The sequence below is a fragment of the Typopeltis vanoorti genome, chromosome 8 (assembly GCF_054136105.1).
Source record: "Typopeltis vanoorti isolate ZY-2024b chromosome 8, IOZ_Tvanoo_1.0, whole genome shotgun sequence".
NCBI classification, from domain to species: Eukaryota; Metazoa; Arthropoda; class Arachnida; order Uropygi; family Thelyphonidae; genus Typopeltis; species Typopeltis vanoorti.
This window is the reverse complement of record NC_143556.1, coordinates 133,868,142-133,887,645: the sequence shown is the minus strand read 5'-3', so window position 1 is coordinate 133,887,645 and position 19,504 is coordinate 133,868,142. Positions and strand designations below refer to the sequence as shown.

General features: G+C 34.2%; 1 protein-coding gene across 1 annotated transcript in view; it reads right to left on the bottom strand.

The window, feature by feature from the left end:
- The window catches only part of Ocrl (Oculocerebrorenal syndrome of Lowe), a 537,079-nt gene that overhangs the window by 372,105 nt on the left and 145,470 nt on the right, over nucleotides 1-19,504 (bottom strand). Inside the window, exons 8-9 of the mRNA XM_090396332.1 lie at nucleotides 5,667-5,819; nucleotides 2-95 (exon numbers count right to left, since the gene is read on the bottom strand). Coding sequence (XP_090252458.1) covers nucleotides 2-95; nucleotides 5,667-5,819 — 247 coding nt within the window. The remainder of the gene's footprint in view (nucleotide 1; nucleotides 96-5,666; nucleotides 5,820-19,504) is intronic.

The window sequence follows — 19,504 nt, the reverse complement described above, 5'->3', positions numbered from 1 at the left end:
CTTGGACAAATCTGAACTGCTGTGTGCACTAAGCATTGAAGATTTTTCTGGTTCATTTATATGAAGATCATCAAAACCATCCTCTAAGCTCAGACCTAAAAAATGAAATAACAGTATCAATAACTCATATGTCCAATATTGTTGCATCTACTGGTTTATGTCTAGAAACAGAATGCTAGTATTATGATGATAGCAATGGCATTCTGTCTAGAAACAGAGTGCCTATCATCACCCAATTTCTGATAAGCATCATAAAGGTATAAATTAAAGGTGCCAAGAAATTATATTCTTGGTTTAATCCTTTATCCAAGTGTTAGCCAATAAAGTTTGCATGTGAAGTAATTTCACGACTGGGCAACTCATATAAGGGCTAATAACTTCACATCGCTTGCCTTAGTATCCCATAATGCAAAGCATATATCCTTATGGACATATATAATGATATGAATTATGGGAAGGGTCACTACCCAGACCAGTTTTGACCGTTACTAAGGTGAAAAAGGGATGCTCATCATAGGCCTAGAGTAGTTAGCATAGGGGTGAAAGAGAGCCTGATAGTATTAGGAGAAAGAAAAGATAAATAGATAGTATGAGAGATAGAAATAAGGCCTCAGCTCTTTTACATCATCATATAGCCAAAGGCTACCAGTTTTCCTTTTCCACCAATCTCATATAGATGAACAACCAAAAGATGAATTGAAATTAATGTGCAAAGATGACTGATACCTAGGTTGTTGGCCTTATCTGAGTTAATCACCTTGAGCTGGCCTTCTCTGTTGGGATTGCTCTCTAGTCATTCCAGCAATTGCTATAAGACCACACTGAATTAAGAGGATATGGAATTATTTAAAAAACCTCTCATAGCAAGAATAGTGGGTGGTCTACCAGTGCTTCCCAAACTTATGGATGTAAAGACCCTCTTGGAAAAATTAAAATATTTCACGGCCCTCATCGAAAAAAAAAATCATAATACATACAGACATATAAGTATTATAATATTTATTGTATTTATATTCAATATAATACATACACAGTGAATATTGCAAAAATCAAATGCAAATATTACATTTTTAGCATCTTACATACACATTTGACATGGCATACTTAGTCTTAAAACATTTTAAATTTGTTTTCATTATTTCATGGCCCCCCTCAACAAAACTAACAGCCACAAAGGGGGTAGACCTACCATTTGGGAAGTGCTGGTCTACACCATCTAGTCAAAAATTTGATATCTCCTAGAATGCTTCTTTCTAAATACAAAAATTGTCTGACTGAACAATAAAATTTCCACAATACAATATTATAAAGCATTTGGATGTCATATTGCTGGTTTTCAAATGCAAGTTTCTTTCTAACCTTCCATAAATGGTATTTTAATTCATTAATTATAAAAATCAAAATTCTCTTCCCACTGCTGACAGGTGGTGGATTTCAACATTGGTGAAACAGGACGGACAATCTCTATACATGAGAAAGAACACATTAGACACATTAAATATAACCATTATGGTGAAGCAGGCCTCTCAGATCACGTGCTCAACACTTTACACCAAATCAACTGGAAAAGCACCCTCCCTTTACACCATACAAAAACCTGGTATGAAAAGAAATTTAAGGAAGCCTGCGAAATCCTCATAAACCACCCAAATATCAACAACAAAGATGGCATGAAAATTCCAAGGATCTGGATGGCACACATTCAGCTTACCTAATATATAAGAACCAGCATAAGTCAGCAGTCTAGCCAATCTTCAGCTAGTATTAGAAACCATTCCATACCAACTGGCTGGAATGTACATTTATAATCATGATGTTAATATATGTATATAGATAGATACATAAACTTGTTGTTGAGCCCAATGTATTTCTACAACCAACAGATAACACTAATAATAGGACTCTAGAGTTGAGGTATAATTTTTTTTTTTTTTTTTTTTTTTTCACCAGAGGTCAGGCCAACAATTGTTGCAGCAGTTGGTCAGTAACTTTAACAAATCAGTTTGATTATAGCGTAGCTTGTTGTCTGTGTATAGTTGTATGCTCCAGACCTTCACATAAATGTTGAAACGTCGAATGTAGATTTTAGTTATATTAAACTAAAGTTTTTATTCAAACACGGTAGTTGTCTCCATAATTTTCAAAAATCTATCATATCTTACCATTTTTACCTATCAACTAATTCTTGAAATCCCCAAATCTTCAACCTATTCTCCAAACTCTATATAAGTTGATTAAAGTAAATTAATTCGCATTCAGTTAGCTTCATATATATCAGGGCTGTTCAACCCATTGGTCGTGATCGACCGGTTGATCGCGGAGCGATTTTTTATCGATCTCTTGTGACAAATTTAATTAAATCTGAAAACGTAATATTTTATTTATCATTATTTTGTATTATTTTTAATTCGCTTTAAGTGTATTGCTATTTATTTATTTTTCGTTAAAATTGTCAAATCGGTAATTTTCTTATAAGTCCGGGTAAATGACTTAATTTGGATCAGTGGAAGTCAAACAGCGAGCCGAGTGAATACGATTATAAGCAATGTGTAAAAACTTGATTGTGCCTTAAATATTAAATATTCCAAAGCATGTTACATCGATTTTTTACTTAGGTTAAGTCCCATGTGAATATTGTAAAAAAATAAACTTTGTTTGCTTCAGTATAGTTTGTATTAGATGCTTTTGTGAATAACTCTTTCGAAGCTAACTGTATATACTGCTTTAATAAGAATATGTTAGAGTGTTAAAAACAAAGGCAATGTTTTTGTCGCCGAAGCTGTACATGGCAGCATTAGAAAGACTGTTACTGAAACTCGTATGTATGAGAGAAGCTTGCAGGCTCTAAGTGTAAACATCTCCGAAGTCAGTCAGAAAGAATTCAAACAACTTTCTGATGGCCGGCAACTTACAATCAAAAGAAAGCGCAGGAGAACAAAAGGCATGCTGAACTTGAAACTTAAGATGAAAGACTCATACCGATTCTTCGAGGATTGCCACACTTCATGCAAGGTCTCAGAGGAGGCCTAATAAAAAGGGACTGAAGCAAGCAGAAGGGGTCCCGGTTGATAATTGCTGTCAGAGAGAAGGCCACCCAGTCCAGAGTCGCCATCAGAGAGAATGCCCGGATCGACATTGCTTGAGAGAGGAGTTTCCCGCTTCCAGAAAGGAGCTTCTCGGTTCGAGACGTCGCTAGACAGAGACTACTTCTAGGCCACAGACAAGGTTTCAAATTGCCGAAAGGAAGAGTTCCAATTGCCGGAGAAAAGTTTCCAGGCCAGGTTAATGTCAGACATTCACCAGTGTGTCGCGTTTTCATTACAATTTGATGAATCAAACGACTTCACTGATATTGCTCAGTTAATGGTATTTATTCGCATGGTATTACAAGATTATTCAAGTAAAGAAGAACTTTTGAAAATTATACCATTATTGGGAAGGACTAGGGGAGAAGACATTTTTTTGGCATTTGATGAATTTGTGAAACAACACAAACTTCCGCTTTTTAATCTTGTGTCTATTACTGATGATCCTGCAATGATAGGTAATAAATCAGGCTTCATTTCATTATGTAAAAACGATGACAAATATCCAGATTTTTTTAACGTACCACTGTATTATCCTCCAACAAGTACTGTGTAGTAAAAGATCAAACACAAAAGATGTTTTGGATATTACATTTAAAATTGTAAATTCTCTTCAAGGAAAAGCCCTGTAATGGCAGTGATTTAAATTACAGGCAGATGATGACTGGGAACTTCAGATGATGACTGGGTACAATAATGTTCGCTGGCTCAGCAGAAGTCAATTTTTAGAAAGATTTTTTGTATTAATTAACGATGTAAAAAATTTTCTTGATGAAAAAGGAAATATTTATCCACAATTAAGTGATAAAAGTTGGTTGTTACACTTATCATTTTTAGTACATTTCTGTACGAAATTAAGCAATTTAAATTTAGAGTTATAAGGTAGAGATAAAAATTTAATTGACATGTTAAGTTCAATAAAAACTTTCCAACGATACTTACTTTTATTAAAGAAAAATATAAATGACCGTGAATTTAGACATCTCCCATTTTTATTAAAATTTTTTGAACAAAATCAAGAAATGCTTCGCTATGATTTAAAAGAATTTATTCGTGAAATAGAATTAGATGAGGAAGAAATAAATTCAAGATTTAAAGATTTTAATAAAACTTAAATGATTGTATCTTTTATCAATAATCCATTTCAAGAAAACTTGAACATTACAGAAATTTCAAATAAAATTAGTGGGTTGTTTGATATAACACAAGCTGAAGTAGAACTTGAGATAATAAACATTCAGAATAGTTTACATTTAAAATCAATAAACAATGAAGTCATTTGGAAGTATGCACATGAAAAATTCCCAATATTAACTGATATTACGCAAAAAATTCTGTCGTGTTTCGGATTGACATACTTGGCAGAATCCGCTTTTTCAAATATGAACGTCATAAAAAATCAATTAAGAAACCAAATTACAAATGATCATTTGGATGATTGTCTGCAATTGGCCACTTCTTCATATCAACTTGACTATGAAAATATTGCGAGTCTAAACAATGCCAAATTTCACATTAACTTTTTTTTTCTTTTTTTTTTTTTTAATCAACCAGCATTTCCTGTAACTTGTGAGTTTGTAATCAATCTGCTGTTTTTTCTAACATTGGTTTTCCAAAATAGAGAAATAAATATTTTATTCCAATATATTTGGGTTTTTTTTTTTGTTGTTGTTGTATTAAAATATTTGTTGTATTAAAATAATTAAAAGTGATAAATAAATTTTTAAATACACAAATAAAGTTTTTAGTTGTGTATTTTTTTTTAGTTGTTTATTTGTGTGTAATCAGATATCAGGTTGGGGGAAACGTGATCTATATAAGAGAGTAGATCGCTGAATAACTTTTTATAGAAAAGTAGCTCACGTAGTAAAAAAGGTTGAACACCACTGTTATATATGATTTGGTGTAACAAATCACTGTTGTGATATGATGATTTTCAGCATCACATTTCCAGTTCATCAATCATCCCATCTCATCTTCGCTTTCATGTAGGTTCAATAGTGTATCACAGCCAAGTAATTTGGCTGTGACAGACTATTGAACATAATCTTGCTTACAATAGGGTAGTTATCCTATCTGCATTACCTTCTATGGCTGTAAAAAGTGTGTTCATCTGGCTGATTTGCAGAATGACAAATCCAAGTTTCCTACAGGAAAAAACCGGCCATCCCTGTATGAGACCAGCTAACTCATTTTCAGCTGAAAATGAATTTTAGATATGATTTGAACCTGGGTCTCTCCAACCAAAGGGATTCGTTATATGTATTGAGCAAGCGACAGAGGCTCCCAGCTTTGAGTCTACAACTTCAAATCAAAGGAAAACATTCTTCTCTGGTACACAAAGTTAGAAGAACAATTATGTTTGCACAACTAATTCAGAATAACAACTGATTAAGCAGGCCAAATACTCACTTAAATTATCATGAGGCTTCATTTATAGCTATAAACATCTTTATCAGTGAAGTTATAATTGAAAAAGACAAACAAATAAATAAAACATTGCAGATGCTTGGTGAGTTATCCTGATATATATATATATATATATATGTGACACTTTTCAAAATATAAATTTATATATACCTGATTTTACAGACTGAGAATCTGTATTTGAATTAAAATGCAGATCATTTTCCATTGTATCTAAAAATTGTGTACAAAACCAATGACTATCTATTGATAAATATCTCTGTATCCATCTAAATTCAAGAGGTGGTCCAATTCTCAAGGTGTAAGCTAGAAAAATAAAATTCAAATAGTTATGTTTTGCACTCAAGCATACAAATAAATAACAGACTGAAACAAACAAACAATAATATCAGAAGACTGGTAAATAGTTATGTTTTACACTCAAGCATACAAATAAATAACAGACTGAAACAAACAAACAATAATATCAGAAGACCGGTACATGGACACACAAAAATCCAAAATATTAAACTTTAACTTTTTCAGCTTTTCTACAGAAATACAAAACAATATGATAAACCACAATGCTTTGTAGTTTGTTTTATTATGTCTTGTGAAGGCATATTATTAAAAGGCATTAAAATAGTTACATGAAGAGTTAAAATCAATTTGAAATACAAGATGCATATCTGAATGAAACATGCATACCCAGAATGGAATGAATGGCACAGAATACTCTCTGTTTGGCACAAAATGCATTAACAGCTACAGATGTGTTGCTATAGATGTATGGAGTGTGTTTGATGGCAGAAAAGACTTGTATAAGAAGGATGGTCTGCACTTGAATTCATTTGGCATCAGGAGCCAGTAGAAATTAATTATTGGTATGAGACCCAATGCAGAGAGTCAAGGAAACTACAACCTCCAGGGAGGAAAGTTCAGCTATAGTATGCAATTGTGATAAAGATCACAATTGCATACTATAGCTGAACTTACTATAGAATCATGTTCGAATGTCTTCAAACATGATTATGTATGTGGTGAAGAGGTGGAAAAATGACCTTTTAAGTATGATGGAGAGGGAAAAGAGAAAATTCTAGACAAAACCAAATAGATTGCATATCTATTTGGTTCGTTGCTTTACTGAATTTGCTTTACGACGTGGCCTAAGATTGTTGCCATTAGTGAAACCAGGCTATGAGAATCAGATATGCTAACTGGGATCAAGCGTAATGGTATACTATTTTTAGGAATGACAGAAGAGATAGAAGAGGAGGAGGATTAGTACTACTAATGATATCAGATGACTGAAGTCCAGTTAGGGTAGAAACACAAGAAAACAATGATGGTAACAATGTCCCATGTAGTAGCAGTGAGTTTGAGTCCATCTGGTGTGAAATGGATGTTAACAGAATGAAATATATGGTGCGGTATTACTACAGACCTGGTGGCTCAGTTGTAGAGGGATGAAGAAATGCATCACCAATTTAGCCTTATGGGTACCAAACGAATGATCATTATGGGTGACTTTAATTTTTCAAACATGATTGGGTAGAAGAAAAATCTCATGATAAGAAAGAAGAGGAATTTATTGCATTGTTGCAAGACAACTTTCTTAAGCAGCATGCGAAAGAAGGAACTATAGGTCAATGAGTGCTGGATTTGCTCACAGCGTCAGAAGGGGGTCTCTGTTAAGAATATAGCGATTTTACCACCAATTGGTGACAGTGATCATGCTGTGCATTCTTGGGAAGTATCTAATTGTATTGATGCTCCAATTAAAACAGATTACAAGCTGAACTACAAAGCTGGAGATTACGTTCAACTTAAGAGAATACTATCTCTGGTCTCATGGTATCAGTTACTGAATGGGAAATCAGCAGTGCATGGGAATCTTTGAAAATCTAAAAATATCCTAGTGTTCGAAGAATAAATAGGTTGGGAGTGAAATGGATGTGCAACCTTATTAAGCAAGAGACCCACAATAAGAAGATGATGTGGAAAGAATATCACGAGAATAAGAGTGAGAGGAGTTATGAAATATATAAAACTCAGCCCAGAAAAGTAACGACTTTTGTGCAGAAAGCTAAATCAGAGTATGAAAAGAAATTGGCCATGTAAGCTAAAGGCAATTCAAAAGAATTTTATCATTATGCTGCAAGCAAAAGAAAGAAAGAATATCTTTAGTGAATGCAGATGTTGCTCTAGTGTCAGAATCTAATGAGATTGTTCAGTTAATGAGTGCTCACTTTGCTAAGATATATCAACCAGGTATATGTAACCTGGTGCGCACTGGATGAAGAGTTAGATGTTCATCAAAATGAGGTTGAAGAGCTCCTGCATAACCTGGATAAGAATTTGTCTATAGGGACAGATGGAATATCAGCCATTTCATAAAGGAATTGGCTAGGTCTTTCACATGTTTGTATAACTTGAGGTCTCAGCTCAGCTCAGGAATGATACCACAGGAATGGAAGGGATGTATGATAGTCCCATTGTACAAGGTAGTGTTAAAACTGTTATGTCTAACTACCGACCTATCAGTAACTCTAGTGTGGAGTGAAGATTTTAGAGAAGTTGGTAAGAACTCACATACATAAATGGGTAGACAATATGCTATACTCTGCGAGGAACAGCATGGGTTTACTAAAAGAAGGTCATGTTTTAGCAATTTGCTCATATTTCATAAAAATGTTATGGCTGAGTTGGATAAATTGAATGGATACACTATGATAATGTTGGATTTTTCTAAGTCATTTGATAGGATACCACACAAAAGACTGTTGAATAAAATGGAGAATATGGGATTGGAATATAAACTTTTGACTTGGATCAGGGGATGGTTGACTGACAGATATCAAAAAGTGGTATACAGAAGGTGTACAATTGCTTGCCAATGATGTGAAGATAGGCAGAGCAATCAGGGATGCTACTGATATTCAGCTCTTACAAAACAATTTGAATAGACTGAAAATTTGGACAAACAAAACTGGCTGAGAGTTTAATGTTAGTAAGTGTTAAGTTATGCACTTTAGCATGATTAGAGTTCCAGCAGCATATTATATTACTGAGATTATGCTACAAGAAACTGGGAAGGCAAGGGACCTTGGCATATTGGTGGATAGGAATTTGAAGTTCAAAGGTCACATAACAAAGTTGCAAATACAACTCAGAGGATAATTGCAATATTGAAGTGAACCTTGACATGTAAGGATAAGGAAGTCAATTTGCCTCTTTATAAGGCTTTGATAAGACCACACCTGGATTATTGTGCACAGATTTGGTCTCCCGGATTCCAAGGGGATAAAGAAGCTGTGGAGAGGGTGCAAAGCAGAGTTAAAAAGATTATATTTGGATTATGGGGTTTATATTATGAGGACAGATTGCAGACTCTGGTTAACAACAGAAAGAGGGGTGATGTGACAGAGGTCTATAAACTTTTGAATGGGTGTTATAGGATATCTGATGAAAGTTTTTGTTACATGAAAGGTAGGGAGAGAACACAGGGACAAACTATTCCACTCACTCACTGCTCTCCCAGAGAGCAGTGAGTGAGTGGAATAGTTTGCCTTTAGGGGTAATGAATGCATCAAGTGTGAATGAGTTTAAGGGAAGGTATGATAGCCAGTTTGGATGATTTATAGCCTCCCTCGATGAGTCCCTGACTCAGATAATAATAACACAGAAACAATATATTTTAGTGCGATTTTTCTTATTTCTTGCATCTTCTTTCCATGTGAATTTGCAGACATTTTTATGTTGAAACATGATGTTAGTAATAACCAGTCCATGCTGTAAACAGAAATCTAGCAAGTACTTACCATTATTATTAGGTTTGCTCTTTTCTTCAAATTTCCCCAAACATTTCTATTTGTCTCATAATTATTTCCTACTTTCCTGTTTATATGTCCAACAAGGACCAACTTTTCCTTTTTCACTATGTCAGTTGCCTTCTCTAATATCTCAAAAAATATCTCCACTTCTTCCTTAGAAGAACCATCTCTGGAACCATAGGCAGAAATAAATTGCACTGTCCAGTTACCCATTCTAATGTTTGCAAACATCACTTTATTTGATACTGCCTCGCATTCAAGAAAATTATCCTCATATTCAGTGGTGAATACCATAGCTCTTTTTCTTTTGTTATTGCCTGAATATAACATTTCGTATTTGTTGCTAAGAAAGATCTCACCTGTTTTTGTCTTCAATGTTTTGGTAACACCTATTATGTCGATCTGATACTTAGCCAATTCTTCTGCTTGTTCATGTTGATGGTGTCAATCTTGAACTCTGCTGATGCTGAGTTTGGATGTGCTTGAGACTTTTTACTGTTTGCCCTAGTTCTCTGACAAAAACAATGGGAGCTTGTTTAACTGGGCAACACTTCAGTCAGCATGAAATCTGTCATGCTGTACTATAATTTTCTAATGTACTATCTAATGTAATTTCAAATGTACTATCATTTTGCATTATGATTTAAGTCAATAACAATACAATTTGATCAGCTAATTCCCAATTTGCCAACCTATCCTCATTTGTTCAGTAACTGAGTGGGAAGTTAGGAACATAGGAAGTTAATGATTTCTGTTGAGTCCATGAAAAGAAATCATACAGGATGCCTCTGAATAGTAACATCCTGTATGATATGTTTTCATGGAGTGTGTTTTCTAAATAGTTTAGAGAATAAAGAGGAAAAATGCAAGAAAGCTGTATGTAAAAGCAGCCAGAAAGTCATCGGATGATTATGCAAAGTCCACAGAAGACATATATTCCAAATGTCTGGGCTAATTACTTTATAACAATATTTTGAGATGCATTTGCAAATACATTTATCTTACTCGAGATATCTGAAATGCAGAAGGACAGTCAGAATATATTAGGTAAAAGTTTACAGTTCCAACACTATATAATTCGACAATACTGAATTGGAAGGTCAAACCCAAGATGGCTGGAATAGAGCTCTCATTATATCGGTTTATAAGAGGAATGGAAATAAAGCTGAATTTAGAAATCCAAAGGACTTTTTTTTTTAAATTTTCAAATATCAATCTAGTACATGATTATAGAGAAAGAAGCAATCTGGTGATAGGTTTCTTGACCATCTGAAGATAATGCTCCTTGTGGAAAATTATACAAGGAAGGTTTTCTAAAGAACAAAATTCCATGTTTGGTCATCTGTATAGTAGAATTTCCAGATTATCTAACACACTTAACCACCACAATGTTATTGTGTGATAGGTCCACAACTTTTCATGGAGATTCTGATTAAAAAAAAGATGGAAGAAGGAATAAAAATGATTGAAAAGCTGGTTCTACTAGGTTAGATTGAAAAGCTGGTTCTGTCTGTGTGGCTGTTGATAACAGCTACTTGTGTGTTTTTAGATACTTCAAGGAAAGCAGAGAAATGGTGGGTAGTTTGGTAGAAATCATACAATGAAGAAACAGAGTATCTATGAGAAAATAAGTGAGGCTGCACATGAAAGAGAGAGAGAGAGAGAGAGAGAGAGGGTCGTCTAAATAAGCTGTTCTCTTTTTTTGACAGCAACAAGTATGGTGCACTACCCCAAATATGAGAACAAAGGGACCTTTGATGAGTGTTGCTTCCAAGATATATTTATGCAAGAATACTAAAGAAAAAGGTAAAGAAAATTTGTTGAAGTAACAGTAGTGACGAATAAGATGGATGTAGAACAAACTAGGATTGTTAAGACATATTTTTATCTTAAGACAAACAGTCAAGGATTATGGTAATAAAATATGGATTTGATTTCACTTTGTTGATGTTAAAAGGCACATGATGCTATAACATACAAACTGTTCAAAACTAAATATGTCTGATCAGTGGAACTCGGCTTATAGTTAAATTACATATCTGGAGTGGACTCCCAGTTTGTAAGATGGGTTGATGTTAACCTATCCCTTTTATTATTTATGATCTCTTTGGATCACATTATTAAGGAAAACACATTAAATCAGATATTCAAACATGGTGTACTAAGCTTAGTTCATTACTCTATGAGGATGACATATATACTTTCAAAATGCTACCAGTCTTCAATAGCTTTTAAATCAAAAAACGATTAATGTGACAAATTTGATAAGATAATCAATAATAAATGACCAAAACTATGAAACAGGTAGGAAAATATCAGATACTGTCCCTTCAGTGAAAGTATACAAAACATACAATAGTTATTTAAGCATAATTTTTTGTTAAGATAATAAATTATTATTTGTAGTGACAATTTTCATCTGTTTTTTTATTTTTTTAACCAAGAAATTTACAACTGTGCATATTTTACATATCATGTTTTTATTATTATTATTAAGAGAGACCTCCAGGGAGTCAAGGACTCATCGAGGGAGGCCACATACTACACTCACGAGCTATCATGCTGATTCTTGAATTCATTCACACTGCTTGCACATACCACATCCAATGGCAAGCCATTGCAATCACACACCACCTTATGTGAGAAAAATCTAGCCCTCCCCTGTTCTTAGTGGAATTCATTCTCAGCTTTCAAGGATGTCCTCTTGTCCTTTCCCCACCCTCCATAAAATGAAAAATTCCATCAACTGAAATCTTGTATGACCCTTTCAGAAGTTTGTATCGCAATCATATCACCCCTCTTTCTCTAGTTTGCTAGTGTCTGCAGTCTACAAATTCTTAATCTATCTTCATAATCATAATGATATCAGGATTCTACAATCCTGAGATAATTTTTAATACTCTCCTTTGCACTCTCTCCACACACAATGAAAAATGAACTAACTTCATATTGTATTACAGTGTAGCATAACTGCACATATATAAAGAGATGACAATATACATTAAAAAATATACAATAATCTCTCAAATAACACACTAATCCATTTCCAGATTTGTTAATTGAAAGTTTGGTTATTTAAAGATTGGATAATTCATAGGTCACTGTATATTCACATTGTTCACAAAATATAAATTTTAAAAGTTGTGTATACATAATTTTGAAACATGATCTTATATACAGTGACCTATGAATTATCCAATCTTCAAATAACCCAACTTTCAATTAACAAATCTGGAAATGGATTAGTGTGTTATTTGAGAGATCATTGTATATTTATATATATATATATATATATATATATATATATATATATATATATATATATATATATTGTCATCTCTTTATATCTGCACAGGAGGGAGATGAATTATTTCATTGCCCAGTGTGAGATCACTGTCCTGCATATTGGAGGCCTGAAGTAGAGTGAAAGTTTTGCCAAGTTCCACCAAGTTTCGCTTCTCGAGCAGAGTTTCAGACCATGTAAAGAAATAAATAAAAATACTAAAAAATTAAAATTAATTAAAACAAAAAAATTCACAGCCCATCCATAATACTAACGTATACTACAGGTTTCACAACCTTATGTAAAAGTTTAGACTTTTCCCAATGGATCCTATGGTTTGGATTTTCAATTCCATGTTGAGAGAGGCCAGATTTCTGCAGTTTAAGAAGACAAATGTGGTCTTGATGTTCTGAGATGTGTTTCTGAACAGACCTACCTGTCTGTCCAAAGTAAGACAATTTGCATGAGCATGGAATCTCATAAACGCCAGGCAATATCAAAGGTGAGAGTTTGTCCTTAGGAGAAGGTAACAAGTTGTAAATTTGGTTGATAGGTTTGTAAGTAGTGGCAAAATTGTATTTCTTCATAATTTTAGAAAGACGTTTGGAGATGCCTTTGACGTAAGGTATGGGAATTTTATGGACTTCTTCCTGTCTGGTTTGATGTGTGGGGACGTGACTGGTGATTTTTTGAGTTGTTTTAGGATTACATCCATTTAGGATGGCTGTATTTTAATAAAGATAAACATTCTTCCGCTCATCATCCATCTCAGAAATCTGGCATTATTAAATCACTAGTTTCCAGAGCACACAAATTCTGCTCCTCTGAAGAATCTTTAAACCAGGAATTAGAATTAATCAAAAATACAGCCATCCTAAATGGATATAATCCTAAAACAACTCAAAAAATCATCAGTCACTTCTCCACACATCAAACCAGACAGAAGAAGTCCATAGGATTCCAATACCTTACGTCAAAGGCATCTCGGAACGTCTTTCTAAAATTATGAAGAAATACAATTTTGCCACTACTTACAAACCTATCAACCAAATTTACAACTTGTTACCTTTTCCTAAGGAAAAACTCTCATCTTTGATGTTGCCTGTCGTTTATGAGATTCCATGCTCATGCAAATTGTCTTACTTTGGATAGACAGGTAGGTCTGCTCAGAAACACATCTCGGGACATTAAGGCAACATTCGTCTTCTTAAACCGCAGAAATCTGGCCTCTCTCAACACGGAATTGAAAATCCAAACCATAAGATCCATTGGGAAGTCTAAACTTTTACATAGATCTTTATATAAACATGAACGTTTATACAAATAAAGTTCTGAAGCCCTACTACACAGACCAAATTTAAACTGCAACGACGTTCTTACTATTCCTAAAGTATGGGAAATTGTCATACAAAATTGTGTTAAATAATTTTTTAAAAAATTAATTAATTTATTTATTTTTTACTTCTGTAACATGTTACGCACGTTTAATGAGATTCTATTGTAATCATGCGCCCTGAATGTATGTTATTCCTATTATTGTTTTAAACTACTGTACTGATGATGTCCTAAGATACTTAGGATGAAATATTTACAATTAAATAATTTTCACTGTGGTTAATACATGTGTTTCTTTTAATTATAGAACTTTTGAGTAAAGGTGAAGCTCATTATCCATGTTGAAGGCAGACAAGTGTGAACAATCTCTACTAAGTTTGGTTTACTGTAGGAAAATGTATGTGTTTTAGTCTTAAACACACACACACACACACACAAAAAAAACATACAAAAAAAAATTGAAATGTCCCATATATACTTCAGATAGCAGTTTTTGATAATCACAATTTCTTGGGATTAACAGGGGCTACTGGGAGCATTTGTGTAGTGGTAACAAAATTTGTGAGGGTGAAGCATTTGCACTAAGGGAAATTTGTGTGTTGAATGAACATTACTTAGAAGTCAGACATACATATATCCTGAGAAATGATTATCCAAGATCAAATATTACATGAATTAAAACCACTAGAAAATCTGGTACATATCATCATTATCATACATGCATTTCCACAGAATCAGAAGAACTCATCGAGGAAGATCCATTATTCACACAACACTTATATCACTCTTTAAACTCATTCATTGATGAAGCCCTCACAACTCCCGCTGGCAAGTGGTTGTAGAGTATAATTCACCACCCTTCAAGAAAAAAATCTACTCCTAACACATTTGCTTTTGGCATCTTTAATTTATAACATGTTTGCTGATCACACTATTACACAATTTTCACTGGTGACTATTTATGCTTTTTCTTTCTGTCATGTACTGAAAAAAGGCTTCAGTATGAATCCTATAAAACTCCTTTAATAACTTATATGTCTCCTCTTTTTTGCCTATCAGCTAGTTTTTGAAGCGCACATTAATCTATTCTCATAGGGAGCATTCCATAGACTGCCACAATCTTTATCACTCGCTTATGGATCCTCTCCATAACTTCTTCATCCTAATGAAATCTGGCAGTACAGAAATGTACATAGTTGTCCAGTTTTGGCCTCATTAAAGCCTTATAAAGGGGAACAATAACCTCACTATCTCTGCTTGTTAGCGTGTTCTTCGTGTAATCTGATGTGCTGTTTTGGTTACCTTCACAATATGCCCTCTAAACTTTAACTCCCTGTCCTCAGTCACACCCAAGTCTCTAGCCTTATCAGTTTCCTGCAGTTCAGTTCCATCAATATAGTACACAACTTGTGGTCTCTATCCAAAGTGCATCACTTTACACTTGGACACATTAAATTAGCAGCCATTTCCTTTGTCCCTTGTGCTTGCCTATTTCTCTTCCTGCAATATCTTTCATCACCTTCATTGCTTCAGTGCTCTTCCAAGTTTAGCATCATCATCGGCAAACAAGTGAATATTTCACAAGAAATCATTTCCTATATCACATATACAAATTAAACAAGAGAGGACTAAGTACTGATATGGTATACCCTGTGGTACACCACTGGTCACTTAACTTCTCCTGGACTCAACTCCTCCATAAACCATGCTCTGATATCTGTCCATCAGCCACCATCTAATAAAATTCACCAGATTCATATCTGACCCCATTTGCTCCGATTTATGCAATAGTTCTGTGTGGAATCTTGTCAAATGCCTTTTAAAGTCTAGCAATATCGCTGAATAGTAATTTCCCTTATCCAGAGAAGCTGATAATTCTCTTGCACATTCTTGTAATACATGAGCTGATATGCCATCTAATCAAATGGCTGTGATCACTTTGAGATTCTGCAATTTTTCAAGCACACCTTCATTTCTTCACCCTCTATTCTCATATCAGTCAATGACACATCAGGCATTTCAATATTATCATCTAGATGGTACACTGCTGCAAAATGCTCATTCAGTAATTCAACTATCTGGTTTGGTACAGTTACCTCCCCACCATCCACACTTTTTAAAGTCATCCTTCCACAATCATCCCTCCTTTTACTTGACACACAGCAAAAGAACTCTAGGATTTCTTTTAGCATCAGCTAGCTTTATCTCATAATTAGCAGTGGCCTTCCTTACCATACAGATCACCCTTCTTGTCTGTGTCTTGTACTGCTCATGGGCATGCTGATCACCTTTTTCTTTATAATCCTTCCACAATGTGTGGAGCTCCTGCTTAATGAAAGTATTCATTCATCTAACTCTTACTTGATGCTTTCTTCAAACAACCCTTGACCACCTCATATGCACCACAATCATTTCTCCCCTCCAATTTCTTATGACATGGCACTGCTGAAAGCAGCGCTCTACAGCTTGTTGTAATTATCTGTTTTGTATTTCCACACGTATTCCTTTTTAACAGAAAATTCTGCATGTTTGACAATCTCATTACTCTCAAAATATCATATTATCAGATTTTCAGCGTTTGTAGCACGATGTGAATTATAATGTGATATTTAAAATACAACATTTTCTTGACATTGGCATCATGTGAATACAACTAATTGCACATTGATTAGTTAGTTAATTATACTGAAGCCATCATCAGATGTCACTCTTCACTAATAATAGCAAATACTATACTTCGACAAACTGGTAAACTAATGGAACACCTTTTCTATCTTCCCTATAATTATGTGACAAATTTGGTAAAAATTTCACTTAGAACATTCAGAATTTATTTATTTAAAAAAAAAATCAAACAATATATCTTCTTCTTATTGTGCTATCTTCTATCGAAGGTCAGCGACCGTCTTGGCGAACAAACTGCGGTCTTGTGCTAATCTGAGCAGTTGTGCACTGCTCTTTCCTGTCCACGTCTTGATGTTGTCAAACTATGATATTTTTTTTCTTCCTCTAGTTCCTTTGCCATCAATTCTTCCTATCAAAATAGTTTGTAGAAGTTGGTATTTGCTGTTTCTCATGATGTGGCCAAGATATGATGTTTCTCGTTTCTTGATTATTTGTACAAGATGTTTAGCTTTGCCAATGGATTTTATGACATCTTCATTGGTATTTTTTTCTGTCCATGATATCTTTAGCATTCTTCTGTATAGCCACATCTCAAAGGCTTTGATTTTCTTGACGGTTGTCGCCTTCAATGTCCATGTTTCAACTCCATAGAGCAGAACAGACCACACGTAGCATTTCAGCATTCGGCATCTGACTTCCATGTTTAGGTCTTTATTGCAGAATAGTGTTCTCATTTTCATGAAGGACTGCAGTGCAACTTCAATCCTTGTCTTTATATCTATTTCTGGATCCCACCGTTCATTAAGCCAGCAACTAAGATATTTATATTTTGACACTTGATCAATATTTTTTCCATTGAGTGTCAGTTTCATTGATGAGGCTGGATGTTTGCTGATGATCATGTATTTTGTCTTGTTGATGTTTATATTTATTCCCATTCTTTAGCTTTCTACGTATACTCTGTCAATGAGTTTTTGGAGATGCATAATATTATCTGCAATTAGCATGGTGTCATCGGCATATCGTAGGTTGTTAACAATCTTTCCATTTATTGTGATTCCCTGTGGACATTCTTCCAATGCTTTTTTAAAGATTACCTCTGCATATATGTTGAACAGGAGTGGTGAGAGCACACATCCTTGTCTCACTCCTCTTTTGATGTTAATATCACTGGTGGTAATGTTGTCTAATTGAACGGTAGCTGACTGATTCCAATACAGATTTGTTATTAGTCTTATGTCTTGTTCGTCTAGCCTTATTTGTTGAAGGACTTCTATTAAGTTAGTGTGTCTGACTTTGTCGAATGCTTTTTCAAACTCTATGAAACACATGAAGACAGATTTCTGTTTTTCTATGCATTTTTGTATCAATATTTGGGTACAGAAAAGGGCCTCTCTAGTACCAAAACCATTCCGAAAGCCGAATTGTGTTTCACTTAGAGTTTCTTCACTTTTTCTATAAATGCGATTCTGAATTACTTTCAAAAATATTTTTAATGTTTGGCTCATTAGACTAATAAGTCGGAAGTCACCACAGGAATTGGCTTTGGGTTTCTTTGGGACAGTGATAAATATAGATTTGAGCCAATCTGATGGAAATTCATCACTTTCATATATTTTATTAAATAGTTTTTCAAGAAGTTTGATGTTATCTCGTTCTATTAATTTTAAAAATTCTGTTTGCACACCATCTGGTCCACTGGCTTTTCCTGCTTTACTTGTTCGTATAGCATTCTCTATTTCGCATTTCATGATTGCTGGTCCTTGAATATTATCTTTTATATTTATAGGCTTCTGTCTAGTATCACTGAAAAGTTCTGTTACATATTTTATCCAAATCTGTGCTTTATTCTCTTCTTCTAGAACTATTTTTCCATTTTCTTCTCTTAGAGACACTATTTGCTTTTTCCTCAGTTTTCCAGAAATTTCGTTGATTTTCTTATACAGATTGAAATTATCATGTTTCTTCTGAAGCAGTTCAATTTCAGTACATAAATTTTTCATCCAATTTTCCTTGGCTTCTTTTATTTTTTTCTTGATGATGTTATGTGTTTCTGTATACCTGGCTAGGTCTTTGTTTTTGCACATTCTTCTTGTATCAGTAAGAGAAAGAATCTCATCTGTCATCCATTCCTGTTGTTTTATATTATTCACATAACCTACTTCTTCAATACTTGTTGTTACAATGGTATTCTTTAAGCTATTCCAAAGAGATTCCACACTTTTATTTTCTTCTATGTTAATCTGTTGTAATCGCAGGTTAAGCTGTGTCTTGGCACTTTTATTTATGTTTAGGTCTTTCAGTTTTTCTACATCAATTTTCTTTTTCTTCTTTTGTGACTGTTACCGCTAAACAATATATAAAACATATTATTATTATTATTACATGACACCTCCAAGGAGTCCAAAGGCGCATCGAGGGAAGTCACTCAACAACTCTGACTCCACCCAATTCTCTAACTATAATCATCATCTACACCAATGCCATCTACAGCCCAACACCACCACCAGTATTTTCACAGACAATCACAAACATTCATACCCATGGCAGAATTCAAACCCACAGCCTTTTGGCTGGAGTTACATACGGAAAGCAAAGCAAGATAGGTTTGCTATCCGTATGTAACTTATTACATAATAATTTGTAGTAGACAGTATACTATATAATAGTGCGAATGAATGGCAACAGAAATAATTCTATACTCACAATGCAATTTATACTTACAGCCCGATGTTTGCAAAATATTTAGGAGGTAAAGTTTTGCAACCACTTAAATGGTGTCTATTTGTCAGCAGCCAGATTGGTTTGAAAGCACCAGTTCTCATCTGATCACCGAGGTTAAGCAAACCTGATCCCAGTTAGTACTTGGGAGGGGATGCTGGCGTTTATTATTTGTCAGCCTGACTGACAAGTGGTTAGTTTATCAGCCTCTATTT